The sequence below is a fragment of the Artemia franciscana genome, chromosome 2 (genome assembly GCF_032884065.1).
Source record: "Artemia franciscana chromosome 2, ASM3288406v1, whole genome shotgun sequence".
Taxonomy (NCBI): domain Eukaryota; kingdom Metazoa; phylum Arthropoda; class Branchiopoda; order Anostraca; family Artemiidae; genus Artemia; species Artemia franciscana.
In genome coordinates, this window is record NC_088864.1 from 9174450 (window position 1) to 9195008 (window position 20559).

Consider the following 20559-nt stretch of genomic DNA (forward strand, 5'->3'; position numbering starts at 1 on the left):
ATCCTGTTCAAAGGCAGGAAAAATCTTATCAAGAGAATTATTGACTCTCCATCTATGCTTCCCCTCCACTTGTATATTTCCCATGTAAATGTCTTGAAGATTTCCAATCATTACTTTGTTATTGTTGCTTGGTTCGGCATAAGCCACTTCCATATGTCCCATGTAAACGACCCACTGATACATTCGCTTCCCCTGATCACTACGCCTTCGTTCGATCTCAATCAGGTCTCCTTTTCTTAGAAACACTTTACCCTGTGAAGTTTCGACACAGTTAGGTTCAGTCGAGTTTGCTATGCTCATATCTTGGTACCATGTATTCACAAGCAGCTGAAGAAAATTCGAACAAAGATCACTATCTATTGTTATCAAAAATAAATCTTGGCAATTAGAATTCGATATTGTGTCGTCATTTTCAAGCTGCTTGCCATTATAAACTATAAGCATCTCATCCTTGGGTTTTCCTAACTGAACCTGTATTTCCGTCTTGACATTTTCAATAATTGCATTGGGCTCTACTTCAACTGTTATTATTTTTGTATAATATTTAATGAACAGCTTATGTTTGTCACTTTCACCATTTATGGATGGCGAACTTTTTTTAGCCTCACTTGGTGATTTAGGTTCATTATTCTTCAACCTTTCATTCATTTTGGATTCTCCATACTTTTTAATGGCCCACGTGATTGCTATTCCAGCACAGGGAATCGCGATGGCTAGAGATTTAATGATCATCATCTTATCACTCTTTGTAAATAACTAATGGAAACCCCTGGAAATCTTTTCATATATTGTGAATATTACGTCATGGCTGATGCACAGCTATGACGCTTATAACAAGACTGACATCATACTAATCTGGGGTAATACATTTATTAAACTAGAAACGGATTTATGCACAAAATATGACGTCATGTTAACTCATGAATGTAAAAGGAGAAATAAGACTAGTATACTTGAGAAATATTTCATCAGCTCTCAAATTAGTCTTTTTTCTGGAGAGTAATTTACAAAGTGACGAAGTCGTAATAAGAACTTATTATCAAATTGTGATGATTTATTCAAATTTACAAAGACAAAGAATTAACGATAATTTACCTCCAGGTAGCTGCAGCTATAGAAATAGTTACCTCCCGTTAACTGCAAACAAGTTACCTCCCGGTAACTACAGCTACAGAAGTTGTGGGCTTGAAGCAGCAAAAAAAGAAAGAGTGTATCAGCAGCCAGACGTTTGAAGTGATTGAGCAGGGACGGCGAGCGAGACTACGAGGAGATATGACACTCTACAGACAGCTCAACAAGCAGCACAGCTCTATGCTTCACAAGGACAAGAAAGACTTCATTGAAGACAAAACCACTGAGCTCGAGCAAGCTGCCCAAAAGAAAGACATAGGCGCAACATTCAAGATCTTGCGTGAGTTGACTGGCCAACACACCATGGCGTCCACAAGCCTGAAAGCAGCGAATTGAGAAACCCTATACGATCAGTCCTAATGTCTTGGTCTATGGAAGAAACACTTCGACATACTGCTCAACTCAGATCCACCCGATTCCATTGACCCAGGGCTTGTTGCTTCTGCTGCGGAGGCTACCGCTGCCCCCGACAGTGACGAATTTTCTCCTGAGGAGATGAGATCAGCCGTAAAGAAACTTAAGAGAAATTAAGCAGCCGGCACTTGTGGCATCGCTTCTGAGCTACTCACAACAGGTAGCACTGCAATAATACTCTGACTGCAGATGGTGTTCAGAACAATCTGGCCCATTGAAGTTATACCATCATACTGGAAGAAAGGAATCCTTGTGCCAGTGCTTAAGCGCAAGGGTAGCAAGACGGACTGCAGCAACTACCACGGTATCACCCTACTGTCTGTTCCTAGAAAACTGCAATGCTACTGCTGAAACGTGCAACAAGTTTCCTACATACTTTGCGCCACCCCCAACAAGCGGATTCATACCAGGAAGATCGACAACTGAGCAGATTCACACGGTTTGACATATCGTTGAGAAGACAGTGGAATTAAACAAAAAAGCCTACATAGCTTTCATTGACTTTCGTTCAGCCTTTGACACTGTTGACAGACCGTTCCTTTGGCTAATCTTGAAAGCTGTGGGCCTACCCGCAAAGATAGTCAGCCTATTCAAAGAACTTTACAGCAACACAGAAAACGCCGTCCTGGTTAACGGGAAACTTTCTTCTTCCTTCCCCATACAGAATGAAGTACAGCAGGGATGCGCTGCTGCATCTGAGCTGTTTAACTGCGTCATCGATCACATCGTGAACGAGACACACCATGCCCGCCTTTTCGGCATCAGTTATGCCGGGGGGACTATGTCTTGTTCATAAGGTTAAGTTACCGCCATGTCTTGTTCAGTATGTGTCCATTGCTAAACGTATGGAGACTCCTCATGTAAAAATGTTTCATAAACTTTTGTTTCGGTTTTGGTAGATCACGCTAATTTACTGCCCAATTAATACAGTTTGAGGAGGATAAACAAAAAGGCTTAACAAAAGCCCCTCTAACGATAGAGGCTTGACAGTTGCTTTATGTTATTAAAATGACGAAACTATGTCATACACTATATTAGATAACTTCGAAGACCACACTGCCTTTCCATGACGAAAGTAAAACAGTTCAAAATAGGGATGATACCTTTTTATTGACAGTGAAATATAAAATTATTTAACTGGATATTTCGAACACATATACAGTGTTCATCATCAGCAGAAAAAACACTGTATATGTGTTCGAAATATCCAGTTAAATAATTTTATATTTCACTGTCAATAAAAAGGTATCATCCCTATTTTGAACTGTTTTACTTACACTATATTAGACTTATAATAGAGACAGTATAATAGACACAACAATAGACTATATTAATCTCCATCCACCTACTTTTTTTTCGAATTTGTTGACCCTTGCAAAAAATAATTTCGATTAAGTGCCATATATGAGATATGTAAACTAACTATTGCTGTATTTAATATTTGCTATGCTTTACCCCCCCCCCCTAATGTGCAAATATATAGCCCAAATTAGTTTGCATAAACCAAAGCAAACCAAAATACAAACTAAATACTGAAATAAAATATAGCTACAATTTATTTTGCAACCAAACCAAAGCTAATTGTGTGGTATAAAAAAGTTGCTTGACCAGTTCTTTGTGTCATGCTTGCATCATTCGAAATTGAAATTTTATAGTGTCTATTATATAACCGATAAGTAGCCTGCTGTTTGTTTTCTCGACTTTAATCCAGTCCTTAACCGGATTGAACTTGAGTTGAAAGCATATAGATTTTAAAAATCTAATCTTGACAATGGTGTGGAAAAGCTTGAAGTGAAACTAATAACTCTAAATAATACTATACTATATTATATATAATTACTATATTATTTATTATTAGTATATTACTTAGTAACTTTATAGTAATAAAGTAACTTTATAGTAATAATAATAATTATTAGTATATTATTAGTATATTACTAATATACTATATTATATATACTATATTATATATAAATAATACTAATACTATAGTAATATACTAGATTGCCTAATGTTTAATGGCTTGAAGCAGCATTCTGCTCTGGAATAGTGCCAAATATTATTTTTTGAAGTAAATTGACACCCATGATAAAGCGAGCTAAACTTTCTCCCCTTTACAATGCATATTGACCCACTACTGTGTTGAATATATTTTGTCTTTTATCGGAGTCGCTTACTTATGATTAGTTGTCATCCAACATTTTTGATCTAGTTCTCCTCTCCGTTGTGTCTTTCAGTTAATTTATTTATTTATTTTTTTTATTAGTCAAAAAATTTATGAACGTTATATGCGTCATATAGACTTTATGTTGATACTAAAGATGTTATATTTATCATCTATTCAAATATTGAAATGGCGTCATATATCACACACAGGAAAAAAAAAACTCGATTTTTTCTTAGCTGGATATAGTACGGGGACGACCCCAAGAAGAGTTGCTCAAAAACGACATCATACACATTGTATATCAGTTGTCCATTTTGTCTTTTATGAAGGAATTTTCTTTCCTTCTGTCACTTCTCCTTCTTAATTTTTCCTTTTTTTTGTTTTTGTTGTGTTTTTCTCCCTTTTTCCTTTTATTTTTGTCAGTACGTGTTTTGTCATTTGTGCTTAATCGATTAATAGTTTTGTATTGTGATTTTCCTAGTTTACAGGCAATACAGCCTTTGAGGGAACTCTGATTGTGCTATGTAGTTGTTGTTTTTTTTGTTGTTGAAATAAAACAATGCATCTTAATGTATCTAGCATATAAGCAGGGGGAGGTATTTTCAAAAAAAATTCTTTGGGGGGGGGGATGTTTTAGAATTTTTTCAATGAAAAGGTGTAAGTATTTTCAAAATTTAGAGGGAGGACAAGGAAAAAATATTTAGGGGGACAGTTGAAACTTTTCTTTGAAAATTGTCTTAACAGGAATATTCCACTAATAATTACGGCCGCTGCATCTGGAATTCATATCAGTTGAATTTTTATATTCGGCTCTAAAATTACACAAAAGTTTATAACAAGCTATTTATTTTACTGAAGTATTTTGACTATTATTTGATAATTCCCATTTCTCGACCAACTGAAATAAATGCGTCAACAGTCCTGTCAATATCAGATGGCGTGTGGGCAGCTGATATCTGCACTCTGATTCTTGCTTTGCCTTTTGGAACAACAGGATAGCTAAATCCAATGACGTAAATTCCTTTATCTAAAAAAAGAAAAATAATAATTATCATTGGTTTTGATTTGTTTTCTAAATAATATTTACCAAGAATCTCATTTTATGTAAAAGACACTCACTTACAATCAGTTTCACTATCTTATTTTGTTGATACTCGTCTACATAAGACAGGTGTAAACAAACCTCGTCCCTTAATACAGAACTTAAGGTCATCTCGACTCCCCTCCCCCAAAAAAACTTTTCCTGAAAGTTTGAACCCAGTCCCTTAGCTGTGATAAAAAACAACAACAAAACACAGGATAGACTCACCAAAACGACGTCAAAAACTTTTCATCATTTTTTAACTGAGCCTGTTGACTCTATAATGCTTGGATTCATGATTTTAGTAGTTTTTCTTGTGACAGAGTCCGCGGTTACGTATCTGTTGACTACAAAAAAAATTGATCTTTACAATTTAAAGATATGAAAAAGAAGGAAGAAAACCTTTTACAATATATAAAGTCAAATTAGATTTTATTCTATGGAAAAAAATTAGCTTCGTTATAGCATACGCTAAAGTTTGATTTTTTGTTCCAATTATTTCAAAATAACTCAAGTGCCATTTAATAAAAATAATAAGCCATTTTAAAAGTTTTGGATTTTTTTTAGCGTAAATAGCAAGGTATTGAGGAGAGGGCAACGACCCTCATATGCAGAATAACTTCTGTTCGTTTTAAGTTTTCATGTTGGTCCTTACTTTCAGTTAAAAATACTTGTTTTTTTTATTTGATTACCGATCGTTGCTTAATAATACGAGGAAATCTGGCTTTCCCTCCATGGAAAATTCTATTCTCTCAGGAAAAAATCCTCCAAGCAAAGATCCTCCAGCGTATCCCCCCCAGAAAAATGTCTTGATGCTTCCCAATAACCAGTACTATACTTAAACAACGGGCAAAGTTCGTAGCTTGCAGCCCTTCCTCCGGGGATAGTGGGGGATCAAGTTAACCTCAAAGATATAGTTTATAGATCCTTCGACTATGCTGAACAGAAAAGTTATCTCAAATCTTGATCAGGAGACTTCGGGGAAAAAAGTGGCATGTGAGGGAGGCTAGTTGCCCTTCAAAATTATTGTTCACTGTAAAAGGGCACTAGAACTTTTGCTTTCTGATCAAATGAGACCTCTTTCGATCTTCTAAGACAACTGGTTTTATACGATAACCCCTAGGGAAAAAAACAAAACAAACCAATAAATAAACACACCTCTGTGATCTTCTTTCTGGCAAAAAATACGAAATTCCACATTTTTGTATATAGGAAGTTGAAACCTCTACAGTACGGTTCTCTGATATGCTTAATCTGATGGTGGGATTTCCATTAGGATTACTTGACGTTTTGGGGGTATTTCCTTTCCTTTTTTCAAAATTTGGCAAGATTTCTCAGGCTCGTAACTTTTGATGGGTAACATTAAACTCAATGAATTTTTATATATTTTGAATTGGCATTAAAATTGTTTTTTAAAGTTTGGTTAATATTTTGCCGCATCACTTCTTACGTACAGTTTGCTACCCCGGACTGTTCGATTGACGATTTTCGATTTTACCCGATTTAAGAAATTATTTAAGCCGACAGATATTCAAAAATGAAAATTAAGATTTACTCAAAGATCATTTAAAATTCCTAACAAAACAAAAGTTTTAGGTGGAATAAAATTTTCAATGAAATAGGAAACCATAATAAAACTATTTTTTACCGACATTATTTTGCCAAGTAAAGCAGAAAAGTAAATGATAGCTAAGATCTTTAACTTTTGTGTTTAAACTTTAATTTGTCGTCTAATATTTTGCTGTCTGTGTAGCTCACTTGGAATACTATTTTTAATATACCTTTGTAATTTGGTTGGTTATAGTACAAATTAAATTTAAAAAAAAGTTTTTTCAACTGAAAGTAAGGAGCAATTTTAAAACATAAAGCGAACAAGAACTATTACGTACATGAAAGTGGTTATTCTTCTACAACACCTTGCTCTTTATGCTAGAGTTTTTAGTAATTTTAAAAAAGCTTCTTATTGTTCTAATTAAACAAATATAGGGTTCTAGGAGTCGTTCCCAAGGAATCGGGATAGAATTCAAACTTCAGCGTAAAGAGCGAGGTGTTGTGAAGGAGTAACTCCCTTCATATGTGTGATGTTTCTAATATACGTGTTTCTGTCCATTATAAATTTTAAAGGTGTTCCTTACTTTCAGTTGAAAAAACTTGTTGTTTTATGTAATTTCTTGTCGTTTTTTTAAATCGGCTGCTCCTCCGAGAGTCGCAATCTGACTCCTCCTCCAGAGGAGCAGAGGAGGAAAAAATCTCCTCCAGAGGAGCAGAGGAGGAAAAAATCTCCTTCAGAGGAGGAGATTTTTCCAAAGGAAAAATCCTTCCTGAGAAAGTAAGACACCAGAAGAGTTTCATATAGGAATTCTGGCAAATTCCCTCATTGTAAAATACTCGCTGAGAAATTCATTCCCAGGAAACTTCTCTCTCCTTAAAAAATTATTCACGTGGAAAATACCACCAGCAAAAAATTTGGCTCATCCCCCGAAAATTTTATGTGTACTTCTCAAAACAAGTGCTTTACGTAAACAATGGGCAAATTTTTGCAGCTTAAAGACCTTTCCCTAGGGGCTGGGGGGCATGGTATCTCCAAAGGCATAGTTATTCGGCCTTTCAACTATGTTGAGCAAAAGAGCTGTCTCAAAATTTTGATCGGACGATTTCCAGAAAAAGGGGGTGTGGGAGGGAGCCCGGTTGCCCTCAAATTTTTGGTCACTTAAAAAAAGCTAGAAATTTTAATTTTCGTTTGAATGAGCCCTCACACGATATTCTAGGACCACTGGGTCGATACGATCATCCATGGGAAAAACAAACAAAGAAAAAAAACAACAAATAAACATACATCCGTGATCTTTTTTCTGGCAAAAAAATACAAAATTCCACATTTTTCCAGATAGGCGCTTGAAACTTCTACAGTAGGGTTTTCTGATACACTGAATCTGACGTTGTGATTTTTATTAAGATTCTAAGACTTTTAGGGGATGATTCCTTCTTTATTCAAAAATCAGGTGAATTTTGTCAGGCTCGTAACTTTCGATGGGTAAGACTAAACTAAATAAAACTTGTATCTTTAAAATCTCAATAAAACTCCGATTCTTTTGATCTATCTATTGGTATCAAAATTTAATTTTTAGATATTCGGTTACTATTGAGAAAGACTCTCTGAGAAAGAAAAAAAAATTGAAATAACACTGAAATAACAGTGACTATATAAAACTGATTTCATTACGCACGTCATTTTACTAACGCAACGCAGAATAGTACCTAATAGTCAATTTCTTCTGTAACTTTTTAATAGCCTAAATTTGAGTTTTAATGTTAATAAAGGAATATATATTATTGAAATAACGTTGAAATATCCACGAAATATCAATTTACTATACACATAATTTTACTACGGACATTGTTTTGCTAGACAAAACAGAAAAGTAAATAATAGTAGAGTTTCTTTGACTTTTTTTTTACCTTAAATTTATAGTCTAATATTTCGCATATTCTACAACTTACTCAGAATACTAGTCTTTGATATGCTTTTGTCATCAGGTTGGTTTTAACGTTAACCAACTTACTTACTTACTGATTCATTACTTAAAAGCTTTACTACAGCTTAGAGAAGAAAAAATGAAAACTAACTAAATACCGATTTCTTGCTCTTTAATTTTTTCAACCGCGGTCGTTGCTATATTTTGATTAGCTTATGTAGCATTTTGTGAATTTGAACGCACTATATGAGCGTGTTCAAATCCTTAGACGATCTCTAAATAGTGAGATAAACAAGGTAAATGATTTTAAAGTAAGAAAATAATATTTCACCGGACTTTCATGGATGCATTAACTTTGAACACTCTGGCCTGTCTATGGCTTTAACAGAACTGTGGGGAAAATTAAAGTTGACATTACTGGATTTAAGGATCCAAAGTTACTCATGGTATATTTTCATGCTTCCAAACTACCCTACTCTAGTGAAAAGATCATCTTTTAGAAACTTTAATGTATTTTACCATTAAAAATAAAAATTACAGAGTAGTACTTGTATATATTATACAATGACTAAATTATAATAGATAGCAGCTAAAGCTCATTGTTTTTGAAGCCATGCAAGTTACCCTTATTACTTTTCAGTTTTACAAACAAGAGTAAATCTCAAAGGCACTAGTAAAATTTTATTTTAAAAAGATTAAAAAAACTATGTTATTGCAAAAATTTTTTTTAGACATTAACATCCTCTTCTTCATTCAGTTTAGCTCATAAAGTTCAACGCTCAGAGGAGGGAACGCCATCACTTCCTAACCAACCGGGTTGTAACCCTGTTGAACTCCCTGAGAATTCAAAGTCTCACTTGACAAGGAGTCAAGCAATAAGGAAGGGAGGCTGGAATGGGACACCTCTGAGTCCCAAAACAGAGCATAAACCCTAGTCAATCAAACCAACTTAATATTCAAAACAATTCCGAATCGATCCAGATAGGAATTTTTGAAGAAATCCTGAGCAATGCTACAGGATGGAAAATCCTTAAATTGCTGCATGTTGCAATTTAAGGTACTAATGTATTTAAGGTAAATAAGTTCTCAATTAGATGTTAAATACCGTTAATGTGATCAAAAAAATTCAACATAAGTTATTCTTACATAATCAGTGGAATTTGGCAAAGAAAATAATAAATATCGGTACATATTTCATGAATTCAAAATATGTGGAACCCGTTTTAAATTTTAATCAAGTTTTAAGCATGCAAATTTTAAATATTTGAAAAAGAAATTCTTTGAAAAAAATTGGATAAATTGAAATATCCGTTGGGAAAGCATCTGCCCCACCCTCTTCAAACCTCAGTTAATTAATTTATCCATTTATTTACAAATAAATCTATTTATCAAAAACTCCAATTCTTCAAATTAGAAAAATTAGAATTTAAAATTAGAAAATTATTTTAAAACTGGTAAATAACTTTTAAAAAATAATCTATAATTAGATTATCTATAACCTTATATAAAAATAATCTATTTTATATAGATTATATAAAAATAATCTATAACCTAAAAACAATTATGAGAGACTAAAAAAAAATAAGCTAAGAAAGGATAACCAGATCTGTTGCGTTGCATATACGGGTTTTGCAAAACAAAATATTTGAAACGTAATTGTCAGGTGATCTGGAATTATTTGTTCGTTTCGTGCGTCAGGGATCATATACGGCCCATTAAAAAAGGCTTTCTTACAAGTAAAGAAATAGAGAACCGTTTTTTCGGTAACTCAAATGAGAATGAATGAATGGTAAATTTAAAAAAAATAGATATAATGAAAAAATAATCACCAGTGAAAAAGCACAAACACAGAAAGAAACGCACACGATAAAACCAAACATAAAAAGAAAATAATAATAATAATAATAAAAATAAATACTAAAAAAAAACAAAAAAAACATATAAACAAAAAAGAAAGATAAAAAAGAAAGAAAAAAGAAAGAAGGAGAAAGGAAAACTGTTTTCCTACTTTAGTGATTAATATAGATGAGTACTTGAACGAGGCCTTAACCCTACTCATTCATCCAATTACATAGGTCAAACAGCATAGCCATACACAATCAACTGCAAAGAACAAAGAATAATCCATGGACAGGCAGTCGTGTTGTTAGTAAGTATAAGTCGTTATATACCAAATATTAAAATTTGGTATCCATAATTTTGAGCCGGCAATTACTTCATGAACTGCGATAGATACTAACCAGCATTCAACGTGCAATAACAGCTGACTTGGGTACATACCTAGAAGCTTGTCTGCCATATGTGAAGCCACTTTAGCGTCTCCAAGAAGGACTGGACAAATAGGATGGTTTTCACCAAGAATCGTAAAACCAGCTTCTACCATTCGCTCTCTGAAGTGCATAGTGTTGCTGTGGACCAATTCTTGGTAAGTTGATGCACTTCCAAGTATGTCTAGCACCTTGAAACATTATTTTTGATTACTCTGCATTTATTTTTACAAGTGATTTAGTATAAGTTTCCTTCTGAAAACCAGGGTCGCATTTTATACAGCTATGGAGCCTTTTATTTGCCAACCAAATGGAAACACAATACATTAATGTGACTATCATAACTTAAAATGATTAATAAACACTTATTATGTGAACAAACGAAATAAACAAATAAATTAAATAAAGATTAATAAAAAGAAATACAGTTCAAATACGAAGATAGAAAACGCAAGACAAGGGGTTGGAAATAAATTACATTTTGAAAAATTATATTTAATTTTTAGTAGAAACTATATAATTTATATTTTAATTTTAGTATAACTTACTTAACTACTTCATTATCACTATTATCCTAATTTAAAATAGGGGATAAACGCTTGGTATGGAAGCATATGAAAAAAAAATGAAATTGAAATCTATAAAAACGAAAAAAAAAGTTAAAATACAAAATATAAAACACAAAACCAGGAGTTACAACTAAATTAGACTTCTTTAATAATATATAAATTTTAATATGAATTATATAGTTTATAATTGATTTTTAATATAATTTTTATAACTACTTTGTTATCATTATTACAATAGTTTAAAATAGGCTAAGGGATAAAAGTTTGTTACAGAAACAAATTAAATAAACAAAACCATGAAACTGAAATTAACAAAAAAAGGAAAAATAAAATAAAATACGGAAATTGATAACACAAAACCAGGAGTTAGAAATAAATTATGCCTGCTTAATTACTATATAAATATTAATATAAATTGTATAGCCTATGTTTTAATATATATATATTATATATATATATATATATATATATATATATATATATATATATATATATATATATATATATATATATATATATATATATATATATATATATATATATATATATATATATATATATATATATATATAATTATACTATTTGTCTGTTTGTACGTCTGTACTAAAAAAAAATAACAAAAAAAAAAAGACAAACCAGAAAAACTAAAAAAACAATAAAAAAGAACGAAAAAACGAAAAAAAACTAAAAAACAGAAAAAAATTAAAAATATATATACAAGTATATATATATATATTATAACAATTTAATAAATATTTTATATAGATTCTTTCTAATAAAACTCGCATTTACCAAATATAACCTGAAAACCAGGCTTCTTTGATAGAGTGGATCAGAGTGGTGTAATATTATAGTTTAATGGCTTCTTGCTATATTGAAAAGTAGTTGAGTTTGGTAAATGAAATTTTCAGGAATGAATCCAGGGCCAAAAATATACACCAGGAAAGTATTACAAAACTGTGTATTGAACTTTTTTTTTTATTTGTTTGGGTCAACCTTAATTAAACCACTTATAAAAAATGAGTTAAGAGTCAGTGTCGTAATTATTGAGGCATTAGTCTGGTCTCTGTTGGTAGCAAATTACTTAGTAATATGCTACTTTTTAGACTGATAGATGCTATAAACAACGTTTTAAGAGAAGAAAAGTGCGATAGAAAAGGTAGAGTATAGGTAAACCAAATTTTCACCCTTAGGTTAACAGTTGAGAAGTCCCTTAGTTGAAAAGCATCTTTGGTCCTCAGTTCTTATAGATTAAGAGCAAGCCTTCGATTCTGTTTACAGAACAGCCTTAGCAAAGGTCTTAGTGAAGGTCTTATCCTTATATGGAATACCAGACAAATACATTATAGTGATCACTGTTATGTAAGAGAATAATATGGCTGCGGCTAACGTAGGAAATGAGTTTAGCAGCTGCTTTTGCATTATATCAGGAGTTGAGCAGGGTTTTGTTCTATACTTCTTTATGTGGACCATTTTGATGGATTTAGTCTTAAGAAGCAAAGGAAAGGCAACTATAATGATGATTTAAGCATCCTAGATGAAAGTGTGAGCAAATTGAACGAACTTTTTTGAGCTTTTGTGAGTTCAGGGTGCTAGAGTAGGTTTGCAAATTAAGTTTAAGTAGACTAAGTCACTAAGGCTAGGAACAAGTGAAGATGAAAAGGTGACGTTGGGTAAAGAAAAGATTGATGAGGTTGGCAGCTTCACTTACCTTGGTAGTATTATCAGTAAAGACGGTGGGAAATGTAAATATGTTAAACGTAGAATAGCCAAGGCTCAGGGTATTTTTTCACAGAATAGGAAGAATAGGAAGATATATCGGCAAACCAATAGTAGAATATTGAAGGTACAGCGATGATTTGCTCGATGTTTTCCAGAGAAATTGACTACAGAATGTTCTGGGTAACTGACCTTATAAGGCTGACTGACCTTATGTCAGACAGTAGGCTGTACGAAAAGTGTGGTTCAATCCCTCTTTCAAGGGTTATAATGAAAGAAAAGTTGAGATGGCTAGGGTCCGTTCTGCGAATGAAAAATAGTAGATAGCCAAAGATTGTCCTTTTCGGCCAACCGTCTAGGACTAAACGGAAAGCAGGTTGTCAAACAGTTCGTGGTAACGAACTGTAGTAAGGAGCGACCCGGCTCAATAGTAACCAAAACTCTAAAAAATGGAATTTTGATACCAATAGCTACATCAAAAGAATAACATTTTAATTTTGATTTTAAATATATAAGTTGTATCAAGTTTAGTCTTACCCATCAAAAATTACGAGCCTGAGAAAATTTGCCTAATTTTATAAAATAGGGGGAAACACCCCTTAAAAGTCATAGAATCTTAACGAAAATCACACCATCAGATTCAGCGTATCAGAGAACTCTATTGTATAAGTTTCAAGATGCTATCTACAAAAATGTGGAATTTTGTATTTTTTGCCAGAAGGCAGATCACGGATGCGTGTTTATTTGTTTTTTTCCCCAGGGATGATCGTATCGACCCAGTGGTCCTAGTATGTTGCAAGAGGGCTCATTCTAACGAAAATGAAAAGTTCTAGTGCCCTATTTCGGTGACCAAAAAATTGGAGGGCATATAGGCCCCTTCCCACGCTAATTATTTTCCCAAAGTTACGGGATCAAAATTCTGAGATAGCCGCTTTATTCAACGTAGTCGAAAAACCTTATAACTATGTCTTTGCGGACGACTTAATCCCCCACAGTACGTTGGAGCAGCTACAAGTTACAGACTTTGACCAGTGCTTACGTATAGTAATGGTTATTCTGAAGTGCACAGACGTTTTCAGGGGGATTTTATGGTTGGAGGAGGGGCTGAGAAGAGGGGGATGTGTTGGTGGAACTTTCCATTGAGGAATTTGTCATGGGGGAAGAAAACTTCCATGTAGGGAGCGCAGGATTTTCTAGCATTATTTAAAAAAAAAAACAATGAAAAAATAAATATGAAAAAGTTTTTTCAACTGTAATTAAGGAGCAACATTAAAACTTAAAACGAACAGAAATTATTACGCACATGAGGGGCTCACCTCTTCCTAATACCTCGCTTTTTACTCTAAAGTAATTTTAGTAATTTCAACTATTCATTCTACGGCTTTTGTGATTCAGGGGTCATTCTTAATGAATTGGGACAAAATTTAAGCTTTAGTATAAAGAGCGAGGTACTGACGAGAGGGTGAACCCCCTCATATATGTAATAAAACATGAGAATACAAAAGTTTGTTACGTAAGCTAATTTATAAGTTACGTATATCTTTTACTAATAAAAACATTCGTAAAAAATTGAAAGTTCAAGTTGCCTTTTTAAGTAACCAAAAAATCGGAGGGTAACTAGGCTTCCTCCCCCGCTCTTTTTTTCTCAAAACCATTCGATCAAGACTATGAGAAAGCCATTTAGCCAAAAAAATATGCAAGTTTTGTTTTAATCATTCCTCTGCGGAGAGCCAAAATCAAAACATGCATTGATTCAAAAACGTTCAGAAATTAAATAAAAAAAAACAAGTTTTATAACTGAAAGTAAGGAGCGACATTAAAACTTAAAACGAACAGAAATTACTTCGTATATGAAAGGGGCTGCTTCCTCATCAACGCCCCGCTCTACACTAAAGTTTTTTACTGTTTTAAAAAGAAGAGTTGAGAGAAATAGTCAAACTTTAGCGTAAAGAGCGGGGCGTTGATGAGGAAGCAGCCCCTTTCATATACGAAGTAATTTCTGTTCGTTTTAAGTTTTAATGTCACTCCTTACTTTCAGTTAAAAAAACTTGTTTTTTTTATTTAATAATCTTCTGGGATGGGAGGATGTTATAAAGAAATGTTTAAAGGAAATGGGAACTTCCTGAAAGGATGTAAAGGGGAAGGCTTTGGATGGATTGGGAAGGAGAAGGAGTGTGCTTAGCTTTTTTGGTCGTAGTTTTTAATTAAATGCTTAAATGTTTATCTCAGAAACTAAAATATTCTACTTTTGAATTTCCAAAATAGGAAATCAGACCCGACTGAGAGTGCATCAGCGTTCATAGGTGAAAAGTAGACACAATGCTCCCATAGCATTTACATGCTAGGTGTATATATAGCATATGCAAGATGAAAACTTTCTCCAAAACTCCAAAATAAGACTAGTTAAGCACTTTTATTTTATTTAGCCTTCTGGTTTTGAAACTCGTCAAATTTTGGAATCCCTTTGATGCAAATAAGAGACATCTAAGGAGAGACTACAATGCACTGCGAATAAACAGTGCATTTAGCAAAGATGCATGCATTTTGAATTTCAAATACAGAAATGTTTTTTGATTTAAATACGCCTGAGATTTCAAATATACAAAAGGAAATGTACTTAAATACCTATTTACAAATAAATGACATTAGTTAAATACGAATTTCAAAGACATTTATTTCAGCACTTGAACAAGGCCACTCTTATAACTCAGTCGTTGTTCGTGAATCTGACACTAACCTTAGACCGTTATCGAGTAGAGCAGGCAAACGAGGGTAGTAGAAAAACCTGTGAGGTGGGTTTATTGCTATTTAAAAAGTCACCGAAATCATAATTTTTGCTATTTGATTATAATTTGCTTCCATTGACATTAAATTTCAATCTATGTAATTTTATTTCATGTCAATTGGACCCAAGAAATCGAACGAACTATTCATTACAAGACGACTACAACTACATATACGATGTATATATATATATATATATATATATATATATATATATATATATATATATATATATATATATATATATATATATATATATATATATATATATATATATATATATATATATATATACAGACGTTCAAAATCATTACCTTATGTAAAACTTCCTTTAGACCGTGGTTAGGCGACATTTAATTTCTTATTTTTAAAGTAACTAACTTTGAGCACATTTTCAAAAAAAGGTATTTTCATTACAAACGTCTTCTTTTTATAGGAAATTTAAAAAAATATATATACCCCTCCCCTCTTATGTTGAAAAATAATGCATATTTCTGTGAATTGATACCACTGAGTCTGTCGTCTTTCATCCGTGAGACGCGAATTGATCTATCATCAGCCTTATTTTGTTGCATCCCAAAGCTTTAGGGAAAAACTGTAGTTTTCGTAGAAGTTTTTCATTGATTACTTTAAAAAAACTTTTCCACAAAACAAAGTTTTTTTAAAAAAAAATGAATAGCTCAATTAAGCAAAAAATGAGTAGAAATAAAGACAAATAATCTTGCAGTCGTAAAACTATCACAAATCACTATCAGTAAACAAATGAAATTGAAAACGAACGTTATTTACGATAAATAGCCGAATAAAACTCAAAACGAGCAAAAATTAACATGAGAAGGGCTGAAAGCCCCTATGCCTTCTCAATACCAGAACATAATCTGTGCTTTACTGAAAATAAAACAGAAACCAAATGACTGTGGATTGTCAGTTTAATCTACATATAGGGCCTACTAATATATAATAGCATATTGTATTTATCAAATAAAAAGTGAAAACATTTACTACGCATTTTGTTTGCTGTAAATCACAAATTATGCTCTTGTCTTGAGAAATTAAAGTAAAATAGTTCAATAAAATTTTGATTCTAAAAGTTTCAAAAGTTTCATATTGTTAAAGTTCCAATGATATCTCTAGTAATTATGTAGTGGGGCTGCTTAAGATATTGCCTATATGCCCTTTTGAAAATCTGCATGCATTCAATTTTCTTGTTTATTTGAAACTCCCCCTAAACGGTCCCTAAAAGTTTCGCCATAATACCCTTAACGTCATTAGTTACAGTAACTGTAGACGTAACATTAAACGCATACACATAGTGCCTTCTATGTAGTTCAAAATCCCCCCACAACTTACACTGAAAGGTCTCACTTAAAAATGTAAGGTGTACATGAGATATTGCTGGTCACCTCTTAAAACTCCACGTGCTCATAGTTTTTTTTTTTTTTTAATTTAGTTTTACATCCGCCAAAATATTCCCTAGAAGCTTCGCCTTAATACTCTTAGCTTGCGCAGTAGCAGTAGTCGTAGCAGAATTAGTACTAGTACACATATAGCTAATTTTGTTTCTACAACATCTCCTTCAACACACGCTGAAAGTTTCAGCTAAATGCCATCAACCGTTCCTAAATCATGTTTGATACGTCCGCTTGACAACCTGTGTGGGCATAGTGTGTTTTGATTTAGAACCTTATAGTTTTCCCAAATTTTATTAATAGTAGAGGTTGAATTTTTAGTGGCAATAGTAGTAATAATAGTAACAGTAATAGTGGCATGAGTAGAAGCAGTAACTTTAAGATGCTAATATTTTCTTTTGGTTGGTTCAACATACCTCACAATGAGCCCTATTGGTTTCAATTTCTGTTACACCCCTCTTGCTGTTACACTCTATTGATAACCTACATACAGACGGCGTATTTTGATTCAGTTCACCTTCCCCCTCAAAATTCCTTGAAAATTTCATCTTCATACCCTTAGGCATAGTTGCAATAGTAGTCAGAGTAGTGGTATTGATATTACTAGTAATAGTGTTAATAGTAATAGCGATAGTGCTAGTAGCAGCAGTAATATTACCATACTGTCTAGTGGTCAGTAGAACATCCCTTTCATCAAGTCCTGGAAGTTTCAGCTTAATACAATTAGCCATTGCAAGGACATTGCTGATATTTCCTATTGATGACCTGTATGTTCTTATACTTCTTGAAATTTTCATCTCAATGCTCTTAGCCTTACCAGTAGTTACAATAGAAGTAGTAGTAGTAAATGTAGCAGTAACAGGGGTATTATCAATAGTGTGCATATATTTCCTTTTGGTTAGGTGATCCTCCCCTTGAAGTATTCTCTGAAAGTAACAACTTAATACCCAAATTAATTCTTAAGATATTGCCTTTCAGATCATCTCCCTTATCACATCCTGAATTTTCCAAAATGATATACTCAGTTATTCCTGAATAACGGGCTTTTGACAATCAGTATACACATAATGTCTTTTGAATTAGGCCAACACTCCCCTCGAAATTTTCTGAAAGGCTCACCTGAATGTCCTTCGTCCTTTTGGAAAGTATAGTTCAAACATACATACCATATGTAAACAATAAACAAATTGCCTAACTTACAGCCCTTTCTCCGAGAACTATGGGGCGGTTGATATCCCCTAACACATAATCACTGGGCCTTTCAACAATGCTGAGAAAATGAGTTCTCTTAAAATTTTGATCAGATTTGATTCGGGGAATGATGAACGTGGGGGACTGATCGTCATCCACTCATTTTTGACTCTTAAAATGGGCACTAGAACTTCTGACTTCCATTCAAATGAGCTCCATCTGATCCAAAGTTTAACAACAACCCTTTCCATGAGAACCTTATCTGCCCTGGGGCATAACTTACAACCCTTAATCTTAGGTTCAGGGGAGTTGTGTCCACCCTATAGACATTATTATATGATTTTTTGACTATAAGGAACATAATGGCTATCTCACAATTTCAAATTAATGCGTTTGGGGAAAAAAGGAGGTCAGGGAGTGGGGGAGTTTGTTCTTCTCCGTCACCTTTGACTCATAAAAGTGAATTATAACAATATATTTTCAATTAAATGAGCCTCTTCTAAAGTTCACAAGATCACCCCTTCCATAAGACCTTATATGGCCCAGGGGCATAGCTTACAACCCTTATCCCCAGACTCTGGGGGATTTTACCAGTTCCAAAGGCCTTGCTATATGATCTCAGGACCATTTTTGAACAAATGACTATCGTAAAATATCTATCAGATGTATTTGGGGAAAATGTGACTTGGATGGGGTGGCTACCCTCCTATCACTTTAACTCTTAAAATAGGCACTAGAACTTCTGATTACCTTTCCAAGAACCCCCCTCTAAAGTTTATATGACCACCCTTTTCATAAAAACCTTATGTGCCCTCGGGACATAACTTACAACCCTTTGGCTGAGGGCTGTCCTGGGGGTTATTCATAATTTCCGGACCTTTAAGCTACAGTCTGGCTGTCTAAAAATTTTGATTTAATGTGTTCAGAGAAATTATGGTCTTGCGGAGAGGGGACCATAGCATTCTTGCTATTAAATCACTTTTAACTATTAAAAGGGCACTAGCCCTTTAACTTTTTAATCGAATGAGCCCTTTTATAAGTTTCTATGACAAAAAATGACCATTTAAAATTTTAATCGGATTTGGAGAAAATACAACGTGGGGAGGGGGCTGCTGCCTGTAGACTAGTTTGACTCTTCAAAAGGGTGCTAGAACTTCTGGTCTCCAATCCAAAGACCCACTTCTGAAGTTTTTACGACCAATCATTCAATTAAAACCTTATATACCCTCAGGGCATAACTTACAATTCTTGCGCTGAGTACTTTGGGATGACTGTCATTCTCAAAGACATAATCTCCAGACCTATAAACTATGCTGAACAAAATGGCTATCTCAAAATTTTGATTGGGCGTGTTTTGGGAAATGGTGGGTGTGAGGTGGAGGGGGGGGCATTGCCCTCCGATCATTTTGACTATTGGAAGGGCACTAGCTTTTACAATTTCCATTCGAACAGGCCCGTTTCGAAGTTTTTTCAACAACAAATGGCCATCTCAAAATTTCGATCAGATAAATTTAGGGAAAATACGACGTGTGTGTGGGGGAGGGTATCTGCCCTCTGATCACTTTGACTCTTATAAATAGAGCTGGGACTTCTAATTACCCATCCAGTCATCCTTCTCCGAATAAGCTTCTGGTGGTCGAACAAACTTCTCCAAAGTTTGTACGACCACTCTTTCTATAAGAACCTTATATGCCCTCAGGGTGTAAGTTACGACCCTCGTCTTGAGGGCTATGGTGGGTTTGCAATCCCTAAATACATAATTCTCGGACTTTTCGACTACACTGAACAAAATGACTATCTCGAAATTTTGATTGGATATGTTTGGAAAAATGATGAGCGAGGGAAGGGGTTGTTTATATTCCCCCAGGGCACAACTTATAACCTTGTCTTCTGTGCTGCGGGGGGGGGTTCATTTTCATATACGCAGTTTCCGGACCTTTCAATTACCTTGAACAAAACGGCTACCTCAAAATTTTGATTGGATGTTTTTGAGGAAGTGGTGGGCTTGGGAGTGGGGTCATCATTTTTGATGATGACCCCACTCCCAAGCCAAATGATGATATTATTTGTCATCATTTTTGACTATTGAAAAAGGGCGCTATCCCTTTGAATTTCCAATCGAATCAGCCCTTTTTGAAGTTTTACGACAACTATACGATTTGCCCTCGTCTAACAAAAAAAAAAAAAAAAAAAAAAAAAAAAAAAAAAAAAAAAAAAAAAAAAAAAAAAAAAAAAAAATGGTGACCACATCTCTCTTTACGTAGGTAGTGCTATTGTTCTGCCTATGATAGAAATGGGAGCCTAGTATTTGAAAAGCTTAAGATATGGTTTGATATTACCCCTTTTTCTGA

The 20559-nt window shown here is 33.7% G+C and overlaps 1 protein-coding gene across 2 annotated transcripts in view; it reads right to left on the reverse strand.

Moving 5' to 3' along the window:
- Positions 1 to 4500: 4500 nt before the first annotated feature.
- LOC136037085 (2-amino-3-ketobutyrate coenzyme A ligase, mitochondrial-like) overlaps positions 4501 to 20559 on the reverse strand; it is a 71602-nt gene continuing 55543 nt past the window's right edge. For both annotated transcript variants that reach the window (XM_065719537.1, XM_065719544.1), the window contains exons 8-9: positions 10550 to 10727; positions 4501 to 4739 (exon numbers count right to left, since the gene is read on the reverse strand). In XM_065719537.1, the coding sequence (XP_065575609.1) occupies positions 4582 to 4739; positions 10550 to 10727 (336 nt within the window). In that variant the 3' untranslated portion in view covers positions 4501 to 4581. The remainder of the gene's footprint in view (positions 4740 to 10549; positions 10728 to 20559) is intronic.